Source organism: Gnatocerus cornutus, unplaced genomic scaffold, assembly GCF_029298725.1.
Source record: "Gnatocerus cornutus isolate USDA-ARS CGAHR unplaced genomic scaffold, icGnaCorn1.1 ctg00000023.1, whole genome shotgun sequence".
NCBI classification, from domain to species: domain Eukaryota; kingdom Metazoa; phylum Arthropoda; class Insecta; order Coleoptera; family Tenebrionidae; genus Gnatocerus; species Gnatocerus cornutus.
This window is the reverse complement of record NW_028275375.1, coordinates 3,487,783-3,513,895: the sequence shown is the minus strand read 5'-3', so window position 1 is coordinate 3,513,895 and position 26,113 is coordinate 3,487,783. Positions and strand designations below refer to the sequence as shown.

The window sequence follows — 26,113 nt, the reverse complement described above, 5'->3', positions numbered from 1 at the left end:
GTTGATGACCAGAAGTGTCATTTGAAACAAAAAAAGTTCAAAGCGGAAGCTAATGAACTAACTGGAATTGTAGTTGTGGAGCAGTCACCGGAAATTTGAACAACAAATGCCCTAGTTAGCTAATTTTGGAGCGGTGATTCTGAATCCGAAGACCGTTTCCTCTATCAGGCCAAGACTTACAAACTAACTAAAAATTCCTATCTTTTTTATAAAAATTTGTAATTAAATTAAATTTGGAGATTTTACTTGTTTTCTTTCTTACCCAAATTAGAAAGTTCTAGAATAGAGTGGACAATTTTTTGAAATTTGTATTTTGCACACGAATTAAAAATTGCCTTTTTAAATAAAAAATCGTAAGTCTAGTAATTTTCACGCTGTGAAAATTAAATTTGGACATTTTACTAAGTTAAACATGTTTAGCACCTCCTCCCAATTAGAAAGTTGTAGACCAAAAGAGACAGTTTTTAGAATTTTTTATTTTGGAACCGAAATTAAAATTTCCATTTTTTTTAATAAAAATTTGTAATTTTGGTAATTTTCTAGCTGCGGCAAGGAAATTTGGGGATTTTACTAGTTTAAAAACGTTTATCATCTCCCCCAAATTTGAAAGTGGTTGAAAAGAAATGACAGTTTTAAGAAATATTTATTTTGCCAACGAACTAAAAATACTCATTTTTTAAACAAAAATTTATAATGCTGGTAATTTTCATGATGTAACACTGAAATTTGGGGACTTTACTAGTTTAAAAACGTATATCATTTTCTCCAAATTAGAAAGTTGCATTCCAAAAGAAACAGTTCTTAGAAATTTTTATTTTGCAAAGGCACCAAAAATTCTCATTTTTATTTAAATAAAAATTTGTAATTCTGGAAATTTTTACGCTATGGCAATTATATTTATTTTATTACTTCCTTCAAATTCAAAAGTTGTAGACCAAAATAGAGAGTTTTTAGAAAATTTTATTTTGGAGCCGAACTAAAAATTTTTATTTTTTTAATAAAAACTTGTAATTTTGGTAATCTTCACGCTGCGGCAATGAAATTTGGGGATTTTACTAGCTTGAACACGTTTATCTTCTACCCCAAATTTGAAAGTGGTTGAATAGAAATGACAGTTTTTAGAAATTTTTATTTTGTCAATAAACTAAATATTCCTATTTTTTAAATAAAAATTTATAATTCTAGAAATTTTTACGCAGTAGCAATGAAATTTGGGCACTTCACTAGTTTAAACACGTTTATTATTTTTCCCAGATTAGAAAATTTTATACCAAAAAAAAACAGTTTTTAAAAATTTTTATTTTGCAAACGAACCAAAAATTCACATGTTTTTGAAATAAAAATTTGTAATTCTGAAAATTTTTACGCTATGGCAATTAAATTAAGCCATTTTACTAGTCTAAACATTTTATCACTTTTTTCAAATTAGAAAGACACAGTTTTTAGAATTTTTTTTGGAAACGAACCAAAAATTCTCATTTTTTTTAAATAAAAATTTGTAACTCTGGACATTTTTACGCTATAGCAATTAAATTAAGGCATTTCACTAGTCTAAACATCTTTATCACTTCCTTCAAATTAGAAAATTGTAGACCAAAAGAGACAGATTTTAGAAATATTTTTTTAGGAACCGAACTAAAAATTTCCATTTTTTTTTTTAAATTTGTAATTTTGGTAATTTTGACGCTGCGGCAAGTTTGGGGATTTTACTAGTTTGAACACGTTTATCATTTTCTCCAAATTAGAAAGTTGTTGAGCAAAGGAGACACTTTTTAGAATTTTTTATTTTGCAAACGAACTAAATTCCTGACGCATTTTTTTCACACATTATTTTTTAAAAATATCATGGAAACTACCGAACCTAGCATTGTTTTTTATGGATCGTTGAAAAGCTTATTGAATTGGCTTTCCAAAACACTGTCAAACAATTCTATAACTTTCCAAGTTTTCAAGAAAAATCGAAAAAGATAAATTTTTGGAGAATATTTCCGAATCCGGACCTGATGGAGTGAAACGAACTTTAGATTCGTAAATAAGAGGCCATTTTGCTTCAGAAACGACCCGTTTTTTCCAAAATTTGTAGATTAGTGTTATTAAGCGTCTTAAATTGCGCAAAAATGGTGGAGGCGCCGGGTCGTACAAAAGCAAAAATCATTAAAACACGGATTTGTGCTTTAAAAATAAAATATTCAATTCCACAAACGGAAACTGCAATGTAATGTTTGCTCAGTTTCGATTTATTATTAAATCATCGAATACAGGTAAAAAGTGGTAACCTTCCATCCTTCATAATCAGTAAATTCTCGAAGTTAACAACTTGTGACATCGGCTACCTGTAGTAATATTGATAACTGACGGTTCATCATGAATTTTACATAAAAGCTTCGAGGTTTGGATCGCTCGTTAATCATATCGGAGTTTTATTGACAGTGTCCTATCAAATGTTTGGAAAAATTAATAACGTATGCAGAAAGAGAAAATTTACATTAACATTAAGATCGATTTTCTATTTTTATTTCACCTGTTTTCTTCCAGTACACGAAGCATGATATTATCCGTTTTATAAATTTGTTTCTCTGGAAAGTTTCCATGGAACAAAATCCAGCCAGGAGGGAAAAACAGTGCTCGCTGTAATTCGAGAAATATGCATACCTAATTATTCTCTAATAAACACATTTTCTCGTTTCGAAAGCCCTCATTTCAATTGAACAACAAAACCGTCTTAATTAACATCTTGAGTTGGCCTGATGGAAATTCAGGAAAGTTTCCCAACTCCACTTCCTAAATCAGCCACTTGCTATAATACGACATTGTTAATTATTTAAACGCACTGGAATAATTGGATCAAGCAAAGAAGCTTAGTCACACTGCAACGTCCGAGTAATTGGATTGACAGACATGTGCTCGAGAGCATATTTCTTACAAAATTAAATAGAAGATATTCATGAAAATCCGGGAACGAAACCGGAAAATTCCCGACTGTGCTATTGTTCAACTATCCAATCAATTTATGTTGTTCCGGGCAAATCCCCAACTTTTACTCGAACCACTTTTAGACCATGTTAAATAGAGGAGCTTTAAAATTTTAAACAGATTTCGGAAGGCACGAAACGACACCGAGAAAAGATGGTAATTCTGTCGAGTCTACAATTTTAGATTCGATCCGAACTATTCAAATTCAAAAGTACAAAGTCGCTGCAAAATAAATTTATGAGCCGAACCGAAGATAAAAGTAAAAATAATTCGCTCCGAGCTCCGAATTTTTCCTTAAGACACTTTTAGTCGGATTAAAAGCAAACTGGAAAAAACACCACAATTACCGGCAAAGTCGATCAAACGCAATATACGTCGCCCATTGCTTTGACGAAGATTTGCAAAACCGCTTGAGGCCGCAAATGAAACGTAATTAGTTGTAGATTGGTTTAGTGGTGCTGGTACTATTAGTTGTGCGGAGAATTGGAGGAAACTAATTAAACAGGATGCTGAGGGTCTGTTTGATGACCGCGATACAGATAAATCATCAAAGCTTGAAGGTATTATTGTCACTACGCACATGTCGCCGACAGGAGAAATTTATGTCTCGTCTTGCTGCGAGCTTTTTAATAAATAAAGCAATTCATGACGAAGCGAAAAATCCATAAGTTCATCGGCTAACATTATTCTGTTTTTAGTTGATTAATGAAAGCAATGAAGTTTACAATATTGCAGTCTTCTCCATCACAATCGAGGAAAATGGAATCGTTAAAAGCTGCTTTTCGCCGTAATTGAAAAATACGTCCAAGTAATCTCGAGCTTATTTTAACGAGTAAAGCGATATTTGGCTTAAATCTAACGAAGTTTAGCTCGGAGAATTAATTACTGTCACTGTCACTATCACTGAAACACTCGCTGATGGATTTGTGAGCGCCCTTTCAGGATACATTAACGCAGATCAAACAAATTTGTTTTTCAGGTAATGAAACTCGAGTACTTTTAATTGGTTTACAGAGTCAAATCTTGTTTGCTTAATATACTTGGCGACTTTTTTCGCAATTCGAAAAAGCTTCGATTACCATATTTAGAAGTGCAAACAATTTCTTCAAAGACATTTCGATATCATACGTCTTGGATCATTTTCCAGCACAATGGAACCAGTAGAATGGATCAAAGAAAATAAACAAACCTGTCAAATAAATTTCGAACAATTTAAGTGGCACGTAAGGAATAAATAACAGTTAGAAGTACAATATAATATGAAGTTCTTTCTTCGAAATGCAAAACCAGAAAGCGATTTATAGCCGCGCTTTATTGTCTCTTTGATTTCTGCTACTCACATGGCGAAACCGTTGCCAATTCCGTTTTATATTCTGGGCATCAGACTGTAATAAATCAGGTGTGTCTTTCTGTTGTAGCTCTGAAGAAGCAAATAATTAATCACTTTGTTTACCACTACCTTCCTTCCAAATGAAATATTTTTCTAACTTTTCATACCTTTTTAAAGGTTTTATTTACAGGGGCGGAATAATGTTCTTTTTAAAATCTTTAGATGCTTTCTCGGTTTTCTTTCAATTTTCAGGATTTGCTTCGTGTTCACTTTAGATTTTTCCTGGATTGTATATAATTTTCCTTGATTTTCTTGTTAATTGCTTTTCATATTAATTTTTACTTTTATCTAAATTCTCAACATTCTAATTTCATTTTTAAATTTTTCTCGGTTTTATTAAAAAAAAAATAAACAACTTTCTAGATTTTCTAAATTTTTCTAGACTGTGCAAAATTTATCGAATTTTATTTTTTTTTTCGATTAACTTTAGATTCTCTCTAATTTCTCTTGATCTTCTACAGCCTCATTGGATTTGGAGCAATTCTTCTCAGTTGCTCTAGATTTTCTTCAAATTTTCCTCAAATCCTGTTAGAATTTTTAGATTCGCTTTGGATTTTACATTAATTTCTCTCAACATTGTGTATAAATTCCTATTGAATTCTGTTTAGATCGTCTCCAGCCTTAAAATTTCTCCTTAAATTGTCTAAACTCTTATACAGGGTGATTTTTTAAAAACGGCAGGCGTTGTAGAATTTTTGTTTATGAACCGATTTCAACAATTTAAAAAACAAATTAAATGGTTTTTAATTTCCGATAAACTGATGATTTTAATTTTTTTTTAAATGTCTTAGTATCTTTTGGGCGATACTCAACTTTCTTATTTTAAATTGGAACCCATTTTTTTTTTTTCATAATTTGGAAGATATTAATTTTCTTGATTTAGAAATGTGTATTAAATGTTTACAAAAAATATTTTTAAAATTATATTTAAAATTTATATACAGGGCTAGTCACGAGAAGATTACTTCTGAAAATTATATTTCCGCAACCCAAAATACTAATACCCTGAACTACTCGATACTGCCAGAGTTAGAAATAAAATGCTGAATCCACGATTGCTTTGGGGTCATTTGGGGTGGTCAATGTCACTTTGACATTATTTATTTTAATTTCGTCTTTATTCTTAATTCCGCTCCTTTAGAGCCCCATTAGTTCGAAGTACCTTTATTAATCTGTCCTATACCGAAGCTGTAAGTGCTCGACCAATAATTTTTCTCCTTAACACGCATGGTATGTTAGGTTGAGTTGAGAAACCCGTCACAAAGTCTTATTCAAATGATGAGAAAACTGACATGATTCTCATCTCCGGAGAATGCCAAAAATGCTGTCTATGACTGCTACGAACCTTTATCGTAAAGATATCCACATCGAAACTGAACTAGGTTGTCTATGGACACTCACGTAACCTCCTTTTCCGTAATTGTCAAAGTGAGACTGTCAAAGCCTAAGCAATCGTAGATTCAGCATTTCATTTCTGATTCGGGTTGTATCAAGTGACTCAAGAAATTAGTATTTTGGGTTGCGAAAAAATCATTTTCAGAAGTAATCTTCTCGTGACTAGCCCTGTATAAAATAAAATATTTATATTATAAAATATGTATATATATACATTAATTCATATATCGTTTTTTATTGGATTTTATTTTTTACTTGACTAGTTTAGAGGCCTCTTGATTCTATTAACAAATTTTCGTAAATTATATTTTTTTGTACTTTCTATTGTATATTTTCCTTATATTCTTATTATTATAAATAAATGCTCTTGATTTTCCTTATATTTTCCAAATTTTCCTAATCTGTGCAAAATTTAGATTCTCAATAATTTATTATAATTTTTTTTTAAAGTCTCCGCCAGAGTAACAAATTTTAATAGAGATTAGTGGAAATTTTTGGTCCGTTTTCAAAATAAAAATTTCAAAAAATTCTGTTTCTAACTCTAAAATTTTGTAACTCATCACATTTGATAAATCATTCAAAACTGGTAAAATGTGGAAATTTGACTGCTTTGCGATTAAAACTGACAAAGTTACGGAATTTAATAGAATGAGGTAGAGAAATTCTTGGTTCGTTTTCTAATGCTTCAATGAAAATTGATCTAAAAAATTCTGTTTCATACATAAAATTTTGGAATTTAAGACAGTTAATAAACAAGTCAAAAATAATAAAACCCTTAAATTTTACTGTTTTACGATAAAAACTGGCAGAGTTACAGATTTTAATAGAGATTAGTGGAAATGTGTGGTTTGTTTTCAAAATAAAAATTTATACAAATTCTGTTTCTAACTCTAAAATTTTGTAATTCAGCACAGTTGATAAACTAACTGAAAGTGGTAAAAGATACAAATTTTACTGCTTTGCGATAAAAACTGACAAAGTTAAGGAAATTAATAGAATGAAGTGGAGAAATTCTTGGTTCGTTTTCCAATACCTAAAAGAAAATTTCTAAAAATTTTGTTTCTTGCTCTAAAATTTTTAACTTTAAGACAGTTGATAAACAAATCAAAAATAATAAAACCCTTAAATTTTACTGTTTTAAGATAAAAACTGTCAGAGTTGAAGATTTTAAAAGAGATTATTAGAAATTTTTTGCTCGTTTTCAAATTGACAATTTCTAAAAATTCTGATTTTGATAACTAATCGAAAGTAGTGAAAGGTACACATTTCACTGCTTTGCGATCAAAACTGACAAAGTCACGGAATTTAATAGAATGAAGTGGAGAAATTCTTAGTTCGTTTTCCGATGCCTAAATGAAAATTCTTCTAAGAATCAGTTTCTTGTTCTAAAATTTCGTAATTCAGCACAATTGGAAAACAAATCTAAAATTGTAAAACCCCTCAACTTCATTTAGGATTAAAACTGACAAAAATCCCGTAATTTAATAAAACGAAGGATGTTTCTGGCGACTCGAGGTCAACTGACTTTTGGAAACTCTCCATAATTTTATTTATTCGTTTCTGTGATCGTTTCTTTGGGTATTTCACATATTCGACTCGACGTGTTGTTTTAAATGGATTTATAGTCAAGGTAACTTGTTTAAGGATGTGAGAAGAATGGTGCCCCGGAAAGAGCAAACTTTTCACTCTAAATAAAGCAAAGAGCGTTCTAGAAGTTAAGGAGAATTTGTAGGACAGTTAACTCAGTTGTGATTGAACAATAATGAATTAATTCCAGTTTCTAACAATTCTCGAAATCGTTAACTTCAGTCAAATTGATTGAGTTCTCTTAATTAACGTGGCGACGTATTCTTTCGGCTATCGATACCAGAAGTTTTGTTAGCGAATACAGTTGATAATGGGGTCTCCTAAGAGCTCCAATTCATATGCAAATGACGGCGAAAGAAACCACAACAATGCTGCCATTTGCAATCAGAGAGTCTGTTTCGGTTGTTTTCCTGGTTGTTACTTACATGCGACTGCTGTTTGGTGTTAATACCTCTCGCCATTGTTTTGCGGATACTCTTATCTTGGAAGGAATTATACACTCAAAGAGCGCGGTGAAATTCTATTTCAAGACCGGAATGAAATGATCATTTCACAATCTAAAGTTGGGGCGATATAGTGGGAATTTGTGAGCCAGGCAGGGGGATATCATCTGTTGAAACGCCATTCCTGAAATTACTTTTGGAATTTATGACGGGCGAGATGGTCAAATCGGCGCTTAATGAACTTTCACTTTTTTATTCCGTCCCATGTTTGTTTAGATTTTCTTAACCTGATAATAAATTTAGTTTTGTCAGGCAATCCTCCGCCAATTGTTCGAAAAAAATCTATGGCATGAACAAATGAGCATCAGGGATTTATGTCCTGAAGGTAAATTGAGTGAACCGGCCGACAAAAAAGCCTGAAGAACAACTCTTAAACGCCTTTTCCTCTCATTTTATAATTCGTAGTGGTGAGACCGAAAATGCGTCTCAATAAAAATCGGCTTTAACATGTCATAACCTAACGACCAACCATGATGACGGTATAATTTCCGCTCCGAACTTTATCTCATCCAATAAAAGGACAAAGTGTGAAGTTATCTCTTATCGCCGGTAAATCGAGCACGAAGGAGACACGTCAGGCCGCAAGATCTTGACTCCGGCATCTCTTTTACCGCAGAATGACACTTTTAAGATGAATCGCACATCAAACTTCGTCGGTGGATCAATCGTGCATATTGTTGGATTATTTTGCGAATTACGTCGTCTTGGAAGTTCTCGAGCAATCAACAGAGCAGACGCTGTTAAATCAAATCGTATAAGAGCAAAATCCAATTTCCAGCGTGGCCGAGTAATCGGGAAATTTTATACATGATATTAATTCCGTTACAACCGAAGCGTTCAGCGGGAAATAAACGAGAAAATAACGGATAAAAATGAGCAACGGAGACTCGGTACAACCTTAGATAAATATCAATTTGGGAGTTACAGAAAAGCGCCGGAGAAATATGAACAGGAAACTTACACTTGCTCAGTTTGTCAACGCTCGCTTCGCTCGCGCCGTGACCTCTCCAGATGTTGCGGTCGCATTTATTAAATCTTCCAGGATACTGCAGGTTTTCGGTCCTCCGTGGAATTTAATATTTTAATATTTTTCTTATAGGACAAGAAGTAAATATTTCGGTACGTGGTGATATACAACGCCTATTGAAAGATGAACACACAAAACGGAACGACGAGCTTTCAAGATGAAAAGCTCTATTCGTATTTTGTTTGAATGGAAAAGTTATTGCGCCATTCGCCGAATGGCATGTGATCTGCAGACGAAACTATTTTAAGCTCATGTTAGACTTGCACTTGAGTGCGTTCCGTGTCGTGGAGACGACGCTTTTATTGCCATTTCAATATAAGAATGAAGAGAAAATTTTAGACAATAATAACTCTTATATGAAAAAATATGTTGAGAATGTATTGATCGTAGAGCAACCAAAAAACAGTAAAATAAGTGAACGAGAAAATTCCGCGGAGCTGTTTTATGGGAGTTTAACATCACGTCTCGCTCATTTTGTGACAACTTCCCACGCATTCTCAGACTAACTTTACCTTCTGGTAACAAAAGCGCATTGTTCAACTGGAAATCGTACTTTAAAAATTAGTTCCCTTGCTGCGAAGTTGGCGTTTAATGAAGGGATGGAGTCATTTAGTGCAGCTGCAAGAAAAATGTCGATAAAGTCGCAAAGGGTCAGAGACGGTTTAAAGGAGGGCGCGCCCTGGAGCCCACTTGGGACCGGTTTTGTAAAACCCTAATTTTACATTGCTTTTAAACAGGAAAAATAATATCAGTGGGAAAATTTAAGATAATTTGTACAAAAAGACACAAAAACTGAAGATCTAAAGAAATTCTAATGGAAATTTAGAGATTCAAGAATTATCTGAAACAGTCGAGAATATAAGCATTGTGCGAAGAAAATATGGCAGGAGAATCGATGAAGTTATAAAAATGTAGGGAATTTAAATAAAGCCTAAGAAATATCTAAAGAAAGCTCAAAGACTGTTAAAAATGAATCCAAGAAGCTCTAAAAATAGTTAAAAAAAATGGGAAAACCCAAAAGAAAAATTTAACAGAATGAAGAGAATACAAATTTTTTATGAAAATTTGAAGAAAAATTTAAACAAAATCTAAAATAAATCAAAGAAAATAAAAAAAATTCAATTTAAAAAGTATCTAACAAACTAGGAAGAAAATTAGAGACTTAAAAGAATCTTAAAAAGAATTTATGCACAATCTAGAGAAAATCGATATTAAATTTAAAGGGAATCAAGAAAAATCGATATTAATTTCAAGAGGAATCAAGAGAAATCGATATTAAATTTAAGGGAAATCAAGATATGTAAACAGAGGAGTTTGAGGAAAATTTGAAGAAAATCTAGAGAAACTAAGAAATCTGAAGAAAACCAACAAGATAAATTAGAGACAACTTAAAGTTAATTCAAAAGAACTAAGGGTAGTTTTCATCTTAAAATAGTAAAATTTAGGGGTTTTATTACTTTTGACTTGTATGTCAATTGTCTTGAATTCCAAAATTCAAATCACTTTATTCTATTAAATACCCGTAACTTTGTCAGTTTTGATCAAAACGCAGTGAAATTTGCACATTTTACCACTTTGAATTAGTTTATTAACTGTGCAAAATTTTAAAATTTTAGAGTTAGAAACAGAATTTTTAGAAATTTTAATTTTGAAAACGAACCAAAAATTTCCATTAATTTCTGTTAAAATCTGAAAACTCAGTCAGTTTTCATCTCAAAACAGTAAAATTTGGGGGTTTAATTACTTTTGATTTCTTTATCAACTGTCCAATTCCAAAATTTTAGACCAAGAGAGAGAATTTTTAGAAAATTTTACTTTAAATTTTGTGAATCATTTGATTTCTTTGTAAACGTAATCTAAATTTCCTTAGATTTTCTAAATTTTCCTTAGATTTTCTAGATTTTATGTCGATTTCCTTTCAATTTTTGCTTACTTTTTCTATTTTCTGAACTTTTATACTGTCAATGTACTTGATGTGATTAAAAACAGAGACGGATTAAGGGTGGGTTATGCGCCCATAAGGAAATACTAGCCCTCCTAAAAATTAACAATAATGTTCCGGATTTTTCTTAGATTTACTTTAGTCTCCGAGTATTCCTTAGATTCTGTTTAGAGTCTCCAGATTCTTATAACTAAAGTTGCGCCCTTTGCCTCTGTCCTTTAACTTTCTTTCGATATTTTTGACCACCACATAATCACCGCAGGTGTTATTTACGCAACAGGTGAGTGATTAGACGTCTAATAGTCGTGGGCTGTGGATAATTAGCTTTTTTGTTTCGGTCAGCAATATATCACCAACCACATGACACAGTAATCCCGTTCCCCTCGACCAAACAAATGTCCTGATTTGTTGCTGAAAGATGGAGTAGCGGAATTCTACGAATCAATAGAGGGCCGCCATTAAGGTCTTTATCGATTAAATTTTTTATGCGATTGTATCGTAAGACAACGTGGTCGTTCACTTTTATTACGCTTATAAATTCGACTGCTTTTGCAGAATTATACAGTTGGGAAGGTACAGAGTGTGCCGGAGGTCGGAACTGTTATTAAAAATTGGCTCCGGCAATCTCAGCCAGGTGGCACTTTTATTTATTTTTTTTTAGATTTTCTATTATGTTTATGTAAGTCTAGTTCTATTTTAATATTTATTAAATATTTTTTAGATAATTTGATTTTTTTTCTGGCAGTGACTACAATTGCGTGGTGTCCACTCCAATTCCCCCATAAATCACGCCCTCCCATAATTGCGAGTTTAATTCGCCCGTTTCAAAATTCACACGTCGCTGCTTCTTTCCCGTAAAAAAAAAACAGAACCCACATCAAAGCTAAACCTGTTCATTTAAAATTGCGGGTAAACGCAGAATTGGGAATCCTCTAAAAATTCATTAATTTCGTAAACAATAAATTGCGGTATAAAAACAGAAGTTGGCCAATGACATCGTCAGCGTTCTTGCTTTCCAGGTTAAAGCGGTAATAACCTGAACAAGGATACTGGCCATTCAGCTGTAAAAACTTGCGATAAATAAAAAGGGTTCGTCAAAGGAAAAAATTCTTTTTTATTACCCTTCTCTTTATAGCGCGTATTTATCCATTAAATTAAGGAGTGGCGCGTAATTTTTCCCGATCTCAAGTTTCAGACTTTAATTTTTTATGATTCGTTAACTGGGGCAGTACAGTCAAAGGACGTTCTGGTGACTGATGTTGCAATGAATTTTTAATCGGAGGTGTGGAAAAAATTTGGAGACACGAAATCACTTACAGAGCTGTTGCTTTAAAGCGAACCTAATTTATTTCGTTAGAATTGTTAAGTAGATTTCATGTATAATTCACTTGAAGAAACTTTCTTGTTTTTACAAATTTAATACTTAAAAGCGAAGTGGGAACGTTTAATTTGTGTAGAAAAAGCATTACCTTGACTCTGGATAAATAGCCGGCAGGTTTCCGGTGCGGCGGCTATTAAAAATTACACTTTTGGGGTGCAACCAAGTAAATTATTTCATCCCCGTCTTCTTCAATTAATTCGCAAAGTTTTGTTGCAGTGATCGAATTACGTTACATCAAACACTCGTTCCACAAAAAAACGACACAACAGATCAACGCTCCTGAGGCGCAATTTAATTACATGAGATTGACACCGTGTTTACATACAAAGAGTGCGTTAAAAATAAATTTTTACTGAGTGGATTGATTCAATTCCGACCAAATTAGAAATTCTTTGCTTGAATAACCCCCATTTTGGTTTTGAGTGATTTCACTTTACAGCTTTCTAATTAAAAAAAAGTAAATATGCAAGGAATAAATTGATTTCAGGGCTCCATTTCCATGCGAATTAACACCGGTCCTGAAATAAAATCGGCGAATTCTGTCTGTAAGTTTGAGTAAACGTTTTGGGTTTCCAGTCACGACACGCTTATAAACGTACGAAGGAGTGTCGTCGGATTTGCCATCAAAAACTCAATTTCTGCATAAAATTGCATACTTGTAGCTGTACATGAAAAATTTCCTCCAAGAAATCACGTCGAGAATTAGATTTGCAAGTTCAATGTTGGAAATTGATGTGGTCAATGGCGAGTTTTTTAAGTTCGTTGTAGCAATTCCACGACCACCATAAACAAATGGAAATACTTATTATACAGTGTGTTGCATAAAAATAGACGCATCCACATTTTTTATTTTTTCTTATTTTTTATGACAAATTTGGTGCTTTAGTTCTGTCACAGGATACCAAAGAATTAAACTTAAATTGACTAAAAATCGATTTTTGACTCTTATTCAATGTAAAATGCACCTATCCTCGTAATTTTTAAAGTGCACTATTTAGTAATGCAATTATTGGGGTAAAATTAAAATCCCAAATAAACCCGCATGTTTTAAAATAATAAAAATTATAGGTGCGTCTATTTTACAACAGATTATATGTCATTTTTACTGCCACAAACAAAGCAGTTGTAAACTGAATTACGTTTCAAGCACTTCGGACTGACAGGTAAGAGGTAAAAATGAGAATTGTATATTATAAAACTAGTCCGGAATGAAAGGTTTATGGACTGAAATTTATAGTAACGTGAGTCATGTCATAATTTGTGTCGTAATCCACATTGTATGCTATACTGAGATCAAATTAGCTTCCACATTGAGGATAATTAAATGAGATCGAACAAATTTTATGAAAATTGCATTTGTGCTAACAAACATTTTAGCTCTAATTCAGAATTACGAGTTTGAGTTCGCTGCCGAATTAATTTAATACGGAAAATTTAAGTTTTGAGAGCTGTTGTGCAAATTACTTAACTTAACTTCCCAAGAAAGCCGTGTTTTAATTATATTTTTTTTTGTCTAACCCGGCGCCTCCACCATTTTTGCGCCAAAATCTGACATAAGAAAATTTGTCAGATCTTTATTTTAACACATTAATTAAATCGGAGGTCCACAAATTTGAACACGAAACTTGAAGGTGCGAAAAATAAATCCAAAGACCACGCGAAACTTCTATAATTAGCTATAAAATAATTTCTAATCGAGCGATGTCAATACGAATGTCAATACGATTTGTTTTGGCAAAATCTGAGACACCTTTGTATGAAGCCATGAATGACAATGTATCTTTCTAGGCGTGTCACAAATAAGCTTAATTCCGTGCATTTGCAGCACATTAATCAATATTCCAAAAATATAAAATTCAAATACTAATTCAGCAGCAACAAGAATTTTCCCCCCTCATTCTTTTAAATTCCCTAACTTTGTCAGTTTTGATCGCAAAGCAGTAAAATTTGTACCTTTTACTACTTTTGATTAGAAATTTTAGAGTTAAGAAAAGAATTTTTAGAAATTTTAATTTTGAAAACGAACCAAAAATTTCCACTAATCTGTATTAAAATCAGAGAATTAGATTTGCAAGTTCAATGTTAGGAATTAATGTGGTCAATGCCAAGTTTTTTAAGTTCGTTGGAGCAATTCCACCACCACCATAAACAAATGGAAATACTTATTATATTTCATTTTTACTGCCACGAACAAAACTGTTGTAAAACTGAATTACGTTTCAAGCACTTCTGACTGACAGGTAAGAGGTAAAAATGAGAATTGTATATTATAAAACTAGTCCGGAATGAAAGGTTTATGGACTGAAATTTATAGTAACGTGAGTGGTCATGTCATAATTTGAGTCGTAATCCACATTGTATGCTCTGCTGTGATCAAATTAGCTTCCACATTGAGAATAATTAATTGAGATCGAACAAATTTTATGAAAATTGCATTTGTGCTAACAAACATTTTAGCTCTAATTCAGAATTACGAGTTTGAGTTCGCTGCTGAATTAATTTAATACGGAAAATTTTAGTTTTGAGAGCTGTTGTGCAAATTACTTAACTTAACTTCCCAAGAAAGCCGTGTTTTAATTATATTTTTTTTGTCTAATCCGGCGCCTCCACCATTTTTGCGCCAAAATTTGACATAAGAAAATGTGTCAAATCTTTATTTTCCCGCATTAATTAAATCGTATGTCCATAAATTTGGACACAAAACTTGAAGGTCCGAAAAATTAATTGAAAGAATGAGAACGACGACGCGAAACTTCAATAATTAGCGATGAAATAATTTCTAATCGAGCGAGTCCCCTGAATGTCAATACGATTTGTTTTGGCAGAATCTGAGACACGTCTGTATGAAGCCATAAATGACAATGTATCTTTCCTGGCGTGTTACAAATAAGCTTAATTCCATGTATTCGTAGCACATTAATCGATATTCCAAAAATATAAAATTCAAATACTAATTCAGCAGCAACAAGAATTTTTCCACCTCATTTTTTTAATATCCCTAACTTTGTCAGTTTTGATTTCAAAGCAGTGAAATTTGTATCTTTAAACACTTTTGATTAGATTATCAACTGTGTTAAATTAGAAAATTTTAAAGTTAGAAACAAAATTTTTAGAAATTTTTACTTTGAATACGAACCAAAAATTTCCACTAATCACTATTAAAATTGTAACTCTTGCAGTTTTCATCGTCAATCAGTAAAATTTAGAGGTTTTATTACTTTTGACTTTTTTATTAATTGTCTAAAGTCCAAAATTTGAGACCAAAAAACAGAATTTTTAGAGCTATTTTCATTTAGGCATTGGAAAACGAACCAAGAATTTCTCCGCCTCATTCAATTAAATTCCATAACTTTGTCAGTTTTAATTGCAAAGCAGTAAAATTTGAACCTTTTACTACTTTTGATTAGTTTATTAACTGTGCTAAATTACAAAATTTTTGAGTAAAAAACAGAATTTTTAGAAATTATAATTTTAAAAACAAAACAAAAATTTTTACTAATCTCTGTTAAAATCTGTAACTCTGGCAGTTTCCATCATAAAACAGTAAAATTTTGGGGTTTTATTACTTTCAACTTTTTTACCATCTCTCTTAAATTCCAAAATTTTAAAGCAAGATACAATTTTTTTTAGAAATTTTGATTTTATAACCGAACCAAAAATGTTCACTAATCTCTATTAAAATTTGTAATTCTGACAGTTTTTATGCTAAACCACTAAAATTTGGGAGTTTTATAATTTCTCAAATTCCAAAAGTTTAGAGCAAGAAACAGAATTTTTAGAACAATTTTCATTTAGGCATTGGAAAGCGAACCAAGAATTTTTCCACCTCATTCTATTAATTTTCCTAACTTTGTCAGTTTTGATTGCAAAGCACTGAAATTTGTACCTTTTACCACTTTTGATTAGTTTATCATCTGTGTTAAATTATAAAATTTTAATCTTAGAAACAAAATTTTAAGAAATTTTTACTTTGAATACGAACCAAAAATTTCCACTAATATCTGTTAAAATTAGAGAATTAGATTTGCAAGTTCAATGTTAGGAATTAATGTGGTCAATGCCAAGTTTTTTAAGTTCGTTGGAGCAATTCCACCACCACCATAAACAAATGGAAATACTTATTATATTTCATTTTTACTGCCACGAACAAAGCTGTTGTAAAACTTAATTATGTTTCAAGCACTTCTGACTGACAGGTAAGAGGTAAAAATGAGAATTGTATATTATAAAACTAGTCTGGAATGAAAGGTTTATGGACTGAAATTTATAGTAACGTGAGTGGTCATGTCATAATTCGAGTCGTAATCCACATTGTATGCTCTGCTGTGATTAAATTAGCTTCTACACTGAGGATAATTAATTGAGATCGAACAAATTTTATGAAAATTGCATTTGTGCTAACAAACATTTTAGCTCTAATTTAGAATTATTAGTCTGAGTTCGCTGCCGAGTATGGAAAATTATTCTTTTAATACGGAAAATTAAAGTTTCGAGAGTTGTTGTGCAGATTACTTAACTTACCTTTCAACAAAACGATGTTTTAATTAAATTTTTTTGTTCAACCCGGCGCCTCCACCATTTTTGCGCCAAAATCTGACATATAAAAATGTGCCAAATCTTTATTTTAACGCATTAATCGGACCAAATATACACAAATCTGAGCACTAAACTTAAAGGTTTGAAAAATAAATCGAAAGAATGAGAAAGTAATTAGCTATAAAATAATTTCTAATCGAGCGAGTCCCCTGAATGTCAATCCGAGTTGTTTTGGCAGAATCTGAAGCACGTCCGTATGAAGCCTTTCCTGGCGTGTCACAAATAAGCTTAATTCCGTGTATTCGTAGCACATTAATCGATATTCCAAAAATATAAAATGCAAATACTAATTCCGCAGCAACAAGGATGATCAAATTATGCAAATACGAAAAAAACGGAAGACTCAAAGCGCTGTGAACATCAGACAAAACCACGCATTTGCATGTGATGCCAAAATTCCGAACTTTTGTTGTGTTGTTTTCAGTGAAATGTAAGTTTTCGGATCAACGTCGGAAGCAGCGACATTGTTCCGTTTCATCAATCCACGACACCCTCCGTGTCCGCCACGAAATTTATCCTGTTATTGCAATAAACCGTATTTTTATCCCTGCCACAAAAACCACCTTCTACCATTCATCAAGACTCTGTTTGGCAGGTTGCCGCGATCCTCACCCTAAAATCTTGTCTTGTGATCTTAAAAAATATAAAAACGTGGGGCGATTTTGACACTCTTGGGACAATATATCACGAAGATGGGCGCGATAAATACGCGAAAATAGTGTACTCTATAATGCGATTAATCTTAGCAGACGAAATGTTAACTCGACTGTTAAACTATAATCTTATATAGCCCCGAGACCCGGATTAAAGTCTAGAAATCTCGCAGGAAATTTCAGGAACAACGACGAGGACTTAACACCAGATCACGTCCGATTAGATTTTTCAAGCAGTGAAATGAAATTCACGAAAATTGCGGGATCACAAAGGGGCGGTTATGTGAAACTCTATCTGACCCAGAAAAACCAATTATATATTTATATACGAGTAAATCGATACATTATCCGATTATTATTCATACATAAATTGTCGATAACATTACATTAACAGTAATAAAGTTTTAGCTAACCAGAGATTTAAATAATGGAGTTCTGTTTGCACGCTATTTTGAATTTTCAGTTAATTGAAAACAGAGTTTTCATTCTGTCTAATTTTTACTGTCAAGAACAGTCTTAAACTTGCTGCGTTTTGTAAATACAACGGAAAAAAAGGAGCTCAGCTTTGTTTCGTTTTACAAAGCGGACAATGATTAAAGAGAGGATTAAAAAAGGATCGAAAGGATCTGATTCATTCCAAGAACCTGAAATGATACAAAAAGGAATGCAAATTATTTTCGGAAAGTACACTAGCGGTCAAAAGGCTTGCACTCCTCTATAGAACTTTGATAAATATTAAAATTTGTAAATTGTATTTTAAACAGAAAATTCGAACTCATTGTTTTAAAAAAAATTACTCTTTAACTTCATAAATAAATTTTCTTGAAAATACCTAAAAATGGGAGACTTGAGACTTTTGAACGTCACTGTATTATTATTTTGATAAAACACGACACTCTTCTAGGCGCGGAAAAGAAAGTGCACTTTACAACCCAACTTTTTCTTCCAAAACTAAAACTTGCTTCATTTTTCTGCTTTCTTAAAATAAGATAAAGCGCGCCAAAGAGAAACGCAGCTTTCGGCATTAAATATTCTTTTACCGGACGACTAGTTCATCTTCTCCCCAATTAATTATTAACTTAGCATTTCCCCGGAGGCGGCAGTTATTAAAATAATGTGATGGCAATAAAACCACAAACGTGTCTCTCGCAAGACACCCCAGAGGGTAAAGTCATTCTTCCCTTGTTGTAAATTTTCATAAAAACATTAAACTCGAGATTTCAAAAGAGCGGTAATGCAAGAAAGTGCTTTTTCGAATCGTAAGCAGCTAATTAAATTTGGAAAGTTTTGCAATAACAAGTTAAAGTTTTTGCTTAACGAATCGAGTAACTGTTGTACAAGTTGAGTGAATTAATTAAGGGGGTGAGAACTCACACATGGGCGCTTTTTTTCTGGAGATAATGAGGGAAAACCCATACAAAGGCAGAGTGCTAACAAAGTTGAAACGGTTGGAGCGCGAGTGTTAGGGGTTGGGAAATTTTTTTGGAAGGGATTTGCGTCGGATTTACGGGGATTGCTTTATTATCACTGAAATTAACGTCGCTTAGAGGTATGTAAGTAATTTACTCAGAAAAAAATGAAAGTTAGTTCTCCAGTTTGCATCTTTGAGTTTTTTTTGGTCTTCACTTCGCGGTGGCGAAAACTCTCGCGTTTTATTAAATTTTGCGGCTTCGAGAGAATTTGCCGATCGGCATCACTTCTGTAAAACGATTAGCATCGGATTGAACTAAACCGATCCAATTTTTATATTTCAGTTTACACACCGCCACGACCTAGTTTGTGATTTTAACAATATAAGCTTTGTGATTTATAAATAATCCGACAAATCACACCATTTATTACTCCGGCCATTACGATTCATTTGACGGGAAATGTACTCATAGCTCGGTTTATTATGCGGTGTTAATGCGTTCTAAAACGCATGTTTCCATTTATTATCTCCACTTACTTAGCATTCGACGTGAAATCTTGGTTTGCGGTTATTTCTATTATCCTGAAGTAATGTACTCTAAAACCTTTCACTCTCCCAACAAATCGCACTTCAAGCGTATTATGCTTTTTGCGCCGGAAACCGTTGCAAACATACACACCCCCATTGATTATCTATATACCGTCACATCCATTTGAATGCAAATATTTGAAGTGCTTTTCATCCCCATGTAAGAGGCGTCAAACGTGCGAATTGGATTATTATTTCGGTTGTTTATCGCGCTGTATCTACATTTCATCCCTTATCCGACGTTTTTCTCCTCGAGCGTCGACTTCGCCAAAGGCCCCAGTTCATTATTACGCCCCCAGTGGAAACCGTCGATGATGCAAATTTCTAAATAGGAAATGGAGTAAACAAAACTCAGGAAAAACTAGTTGTCTAGTGATATAATGTGGATGCGTTTTCATTTTGGTGGGGAAAAAATTCGCGCTCCTGCCAAACCTGTCAAGCTTCAACAAAATTTTGCATTTTTAGGCGTAGATAAAACGTCGGTCAAACGTGAGCAAAATGCCATTATAAGCTGGTGAGATTTGTATCACTCGCGCTAACGACTTCATGATCCAAAATAATCTCGCTCGCTTTACAATTTAGCATTTCTCACTCATGACATAATCGATAAGTGGCGTTATCGATCACATATTGAGTAAATGGTCGCAACATCTGTGATTGATCATTTTTTCAATTACTGCTAACGGCGGACGCCAAAACAAAAGTCGCTTATAGCCAGGTATGTACATATTTCAGATAACACGAGCAAACATCGCTGCTATTTTGGCTTTCCGAGTGTGAAAACTATTTCTATTTTTGATCAGAATAGCGAGATAGGGAATGCATTCAACCAAAAATAACAAAAAACGAGTCTGTATTCAGCGATAAAAATTATGTAATGAGATAAAATGAAATGTAATGCAGTCTAGACTTTAATAACTTTAAGGAGGAGACAGAAAAGTTGAAATAATTACCGTCTTTGATCATTCCATCCGAATAATAAATAGCGATGGCACTGCATAGACAATGAACCCTTTTGAATACGTCTTCTATTTTTCCTCGAGATCAATAATTTTTCTTGAAACGAGTCACTGCGGAATTCCCAATTGCGCCAAGGTAAAAACTTGTGCGTAAAAATGTTTCTTTTATGTTCACTCTCGAGTGATAAAACTCTCGAATTGAAATATTTTGTTCGCGAGACTGTAATTGTGCCATAATATAATAAATTTCGCTACCACGTAAGCTGTGTAACTTTAACCCCACTAAAGCAGATGATAAATTATTCACTAGTGACCTATTGAATTTGTAATATTTATCATGATCTCCATCGAGGCCTGTCCCAACTGCAAGTATTGATTATTGTATCTGAAAAACTTCACTTTTAAAATAATGACAGTTGGGGGCTTTGTTCGTGTAAAGAGTTTGCGTTTGTGTGAATTAAAATTCAACGTTCAGTCTACCAATGCATTTGTGGGAGTTTTGTTCACTTTAATTCAACGTGGAACATCCTCTATTAGTTTAGACAGGACGAACTGCAAAGTATTATCATTTCTGACGGAAATTAGTACACCTGCGTTTTGTTAACGGGTTCATTTATCGGTGAACAAATACACATTTCAAACGCGTGGAATCTCAACGATTAAAAAGACTCCAGGATTGGAAAAATGCAAAATAAATACTCTAATTCTTCGAGTTTAACCAAATTTGGATTTTTTTAACTTCAAAAATATTAAATAGCCAATTCTGAATGTTTTTTTGGTCTGAGTATTATTAGTTTCTGAGCTCCGAAGAATTAATATAGGCAATTCAAAATACGCTTTTTTTTATCTGTTTGTAGGAGGGAAATTTAATTTCATGACATGTTCTCAAGCTAGTTGTGAAAAAATAGTATGCATTTCTATAAATTACAAATAAAGAACAATCCTAGATAAAACTTTGTAAGATACACGTTTAAAAAGTCTTTTTATGGCATTCAAAGCTTTTCGAACAATCGTAAACTTGTTAGCCCCTTAAAAATTAAAGAACGAAGTACTTTTTTATTTACCAATTAAAAAAAAAAAAATTATTTAGTCTAATAGATTCTAGAAAGTTAGAAACTGAGTCATTATAGGTTTTAGCCTTGATTGTGAATAAATAGTATACAAACCGAGGCGTAGACGAGGTTTAAAGTTATATTTAAAAAAATAAAATAAAATAATTTAATTTGATCGATTTTAGTAAAATGGAAAGTGAGCCTATTTAGGTTTTCGCTATTATTGTGAATAAAATAGTATACAAACCGACATTATATTTAAAAAGTTGGGATTTGGGACAGACTAAAAACAAGTCAAAAATAGTAATTTTTCCAAATTTTATTGCCCTAGCATTAAAACTGCCAAAATTACACGTCTGAATAGAAAGTATTGGAAAATTATTGTCTCGTCTTGAATATGAAAATTTGTAAAATCCGTCCCTGTTGTTCAAAAAAATTGAGATTTGGGGAACAGGCAGTTAACAAGCCAAAAATAATAATCTCTCTAAATTTCATTGGCATAGCATTGAAACTATAAAAATTACAAGTCCGAATAAAAAGTATTGAAAATTTTTGGTTTTTCGTAAAAATGAAAATTTCTAAAATCCGTCCCAATTGGTAGCAAGAAATGGGATTTGGGACAGAGCATAAACAAGTCAAAAATAGTAATCTCTCCAAATTTTATTGCTGTAACATCAAATCTACTAAAATTACACGTCCGAATGGAAAATATTGAAAATTTTTGGCCGGTCTTAAAAGTAAAAATTTCTAAAATCCGTCCCTGTACCTCAAAAAAATTGGTATTTGAAACAAACCATAAGGAAGTCAATTAATACAGTAATCTCATTAAATTTCGTTGTCCTAGCATTAAAACTATTAAATTCACAGGTTCGAGAGAAATTATCAAAAAAATTTAGTTTGACTAAAAAATAAAAATTTCTAAAATCCATCCCTGTTGCTCAAAAAATTAGGCGCTGGCGCCACATTATAAACAAATTAGACATAGTAATCTCTCCAAATTTCATTCCCCTAACGTCAAAATTACCAAAATTACTGGTCCGAATGGAAAATATTGGAAAATTTTAGCTCGTCTTGAAAATAAAATGTTCTAAAATCCGTCCAGTACAGTGAAAAATATTGAAAATTTTTGGGTCGTCTAGAAATTAAAAGTAAAAGTGAAAGAATGGCTCGTCTTAAAAATAAAAAGTTCTAAAGTTCTATCTGTTGAAATCACTTTTCTTGGCGCGTTTTAACTTAATTTGTTATTATTTCGTAAATTGTGGACAACAACAAATTCTGTTAACGCGATTTTTAGACACGTGCCGTTTATATAAAAAAATTATGAACTATTTTAGAACAAATAATAAGTACAAAAAATCAAGTTTGACTAAAAAAAAACAAGAAATCCTACCTTCAGCAGTCCACAAAAGAGATTAAAATGATGTGTAAAGAGATAGTCAACAACGTCACAAAAATCTTTCCAAGTAAAGTCTGACCCTGAGCAGCCTTTTGCAATGATCTGTTTCCGAAACCGACAAGATTGCAACTAAAATAATTCAGGAAGTGAAGTGATTAAACCGACAAAAAACGTAATCAGTATATTTTTTTACTTGGTTACGTCTTGCCGACTAGCTGGCAATGTTTATATTTTTTTGTGCAACATACGATAGTCTTGAATACTGATTAGTAATCAGTTCAAAATTAATTAATAATATTTCAAAACTAGGCTCAATTTTGGAAAACCGCAAAGGAAAAATTTGTTTGTTTCAACAAAATCTACCACCAGTTCAATTTAATGTACTCATTTCTGTTACACCCTGTATAAAAAATGTTTACGAACTCTAACGTAAAATTATCTAACAATGCCAATTTTCTCTTTATCCAAATTTGGTACTTCCAGTGGTTTACACGCAACGCGTTACTTGTGCAAATAGCTTGGGCGCGTAAACGCACCTCAATATCCGAAGGATTACGGATTTCGGCACGTTAAAACAGTAAAAAATGACCTTTGATCCGCTCGCCGTTCAATAAACCATTTTAACAATTTTCAACATAAATATGCAACCACGTGTACGTGTCACAAATTTCCGGATTTGTCGTTTGCAACACATTTAGAAACCAGGTTAAGCGTATGCTAAATTTCAAAGTAGATATTGATCTTATAACTTTACGTCAAAATACACTCGTAGCCTTATCAAATTTAGTCACAAAAACGTGAAACCAAATTTCAGTAGATTTCATTATTTACAACCAATTAGGACCGGAAATGTTCCAACAAATCTGTGCTAATTTTAGTTTTATTGCCGTGCTATGTGGACGATTTCAATTTCCATAGCACCTCCATGAATAGATTTTTTTATTAACAATTTCACCGAGGTCGTAAAAATTTGATGTCTCTCCGCCACTTATAAAATAAAAATCTCCTTATCTACACAAAACTGTACTCACCGGCGGCGCAGTGAGTGTCAAAATAGCATCATTCAAATGCTTCAAGTTGAGCGTATTTTTGTCTTCTTCGTCCTGATCGTCGCTAGGAATTTGGATTGACGACTGCCTCGACGTGAAAGCTCTCTTCAGGGCCCCATTGGGAAGAGCATGCGACGAAGTACGCCGGAAAGGACACGAGGCCATCGTTGACGTGACTCTGGAGCTTTTACGACTTCATTTATGTTTCATTTCGGTTAATTTATTTATCTGGAAAGTACACCAAAATGTACACATTATATTTTTTACTACCTAGAAATGTAGTTAGTTAAATTACGAACCCGACAATCTGCTTTATTTAATTGGAAGGTTGTAAAACGTGAATTTATGAGAGACGCGGTAGGTGTTTAAATCGAATTATCAGAAAGATTAGGATTTGTCACTGATTAAAATTTATAATGGGGAAAGACGGGTCGATAAAACGCGAATGGGAAACTGTTGAGCAACTGGGACAAACATTAATCTATTATTTTTCAATCGGGACTGTGGACAATTTGATAGGCAATGTTGCATAAATCAGTTGCGCTTGCAACCATTTGATCGCTGAAGATAATGGAGCGGGAGCAGATCTCCAATAACATTGGAATACTAACTAATTAACGTTAGCGTTAATTGGGAAAATGAATAGACAATTATTTTGGTGCTGATTTACTGGTTACCAGAGGAACAATCAAATGAGCTTCCAGCGCTTCTTCTCCTTCTTTACCAACTAACACAACTTTGAATATAAACCATTTTAAACAGGAAAGTTCAGAAATTGTTTCGCTTAGAACAAACAGTAATTTATGAAACTTCCCTGTCGTGTGGTAAACACAAAAATACATGTTTAATTAAGATAAATTCAAAGAATTGAGGCCACAACACAAGGTGGGATTTAATTAGGCTTGATCTTTAATTAATTCTAGAATTACGGAGTTTCGTCCCTTAGTTAGCCGTCATCTAGTGGGCTAACACGACATGATTACTAATTAATTAATTAGGAACTGTACTTTGAGTTGTTCTAGTCAACAATTAAAACAGTCTGAGAAAATCAGTTTTCTCGACACGACTCAGCAGACAAATTGTAATACAAGAAAATTTAATCAATCAAGCGGTACAGTTTTGCTTTTTCAGCAAAATCGGAAACCGGATCAAAAGTAAGAACGTTCTGGGCCAAACCAAAAAAGTAACTTTAATGATAAATTTCTTATGAGAATGGGAGGTCGAGCGAACTTTCCAAGTAAAGTTTAAATTCAATAAGGTTAGCACAACTGAGAAATGTCCGAACGAAATTATTGTAAAAGGAAAAAACATTCTTGTTTTGATTACGTACGAGTTTTTGTGTGCTTTTCATCATTTATTCATTTTATAGTCGCTGGTTGTAGTAAGGGTTAATAAAAATGTGGATTTGTTTGATTAAGTCTGGCTCTAATTAAAATTGTTCCCCAGTTTAGCCGTAAAATCAAAAGAATTCTGCTTGAAGGAAATATGAGATCGGATAATTACAGTGCGAACATGAACAATGAAACACTTTCATTAATTTGATCCTCGTGTTTATCCCTATTATCAACTGTGTTTCGATGAAGTATCTCAACTAACATAATTAATGCTCATCATAAATTATCGACTGAGCATATGTTCCGTCCCGCATGGCACCTCAGCCTGACTAAATTCATTTCCAAACACTCCTCTCGACTTACCGTGGCGTGTCGGAACACAATCATTCAAAATTAATTTGTCTGACCTTCCGAAATTGGTTTCGACACCAAAACCTTCAAGTTCAATATTCTTATCTCAACGACAAATGTGTTTGTTTAGCGCGTCGAAGAACAGCCAGTTTTACATCCTGACGTCTTCCATAAATCACGTCTTTCTTTGTTATTTACGGTGGAAACTCATCGATACCATCTAATAAATGATCACGTGTTCGTTAATCGACGCGACGCGTTCGAATCGCAGACGAATACGTATCGGCACCGCGACGCCCGAGCAACTAAAGGCGTCGCAGGAAGACCGCGATGCCTCTTCGACGCCAGCGCATTGCAGCGACCGCACGTATAAACACCTTTTTAATTCCTGTGATTTTCATTCGTCTTCATGCATCGTTTATGAAGTGGAAGTGTCCGGAAAATGCGGGGAATTCTTGATATGTTCCGGTCATACGGGTTTAATAAAATTCTCCAGTGGTGTATTGAATGTTTATAGGAATTATTG

At 33.0% G+C, this 26,113-nt stretch overlaps 1 protein-coding gene across 2 annotated transcripts in view; it reads right to left on the bottom strand.

Annotated features, from left to right (window-relative positions):
* LOC148166422 (head-specific guanylate cyclase-like) overlaps positions 1-25,888 on the bottom strand; it is a 64,327-nt gene extending 38,439 nt beyond the window's left edge. For both annotated transcript variants that reach the window (XR_015771028.1, XM_088048981.1), the window contains exons 1-2: positions 25,600-25,888; positions 23,885-24,130 (exon numbers count right to left, since the gene is read on the bottom strand). Coding sequence is in view for 1 of the 2 variants with exons in the window: in XM_088048981.1 (XP_087905107.1) it covers positions 23,885-24,067 (183 nt within the window). In the remaining variant the exon portion in view is untranslated. The remainder of the gene's footprint in view (positions 1-23,884; positions 24,131-25,599) is intronic.
* Between the last annotated feature and the right edge of the window lie 225 nt (positions 25,889-26,113).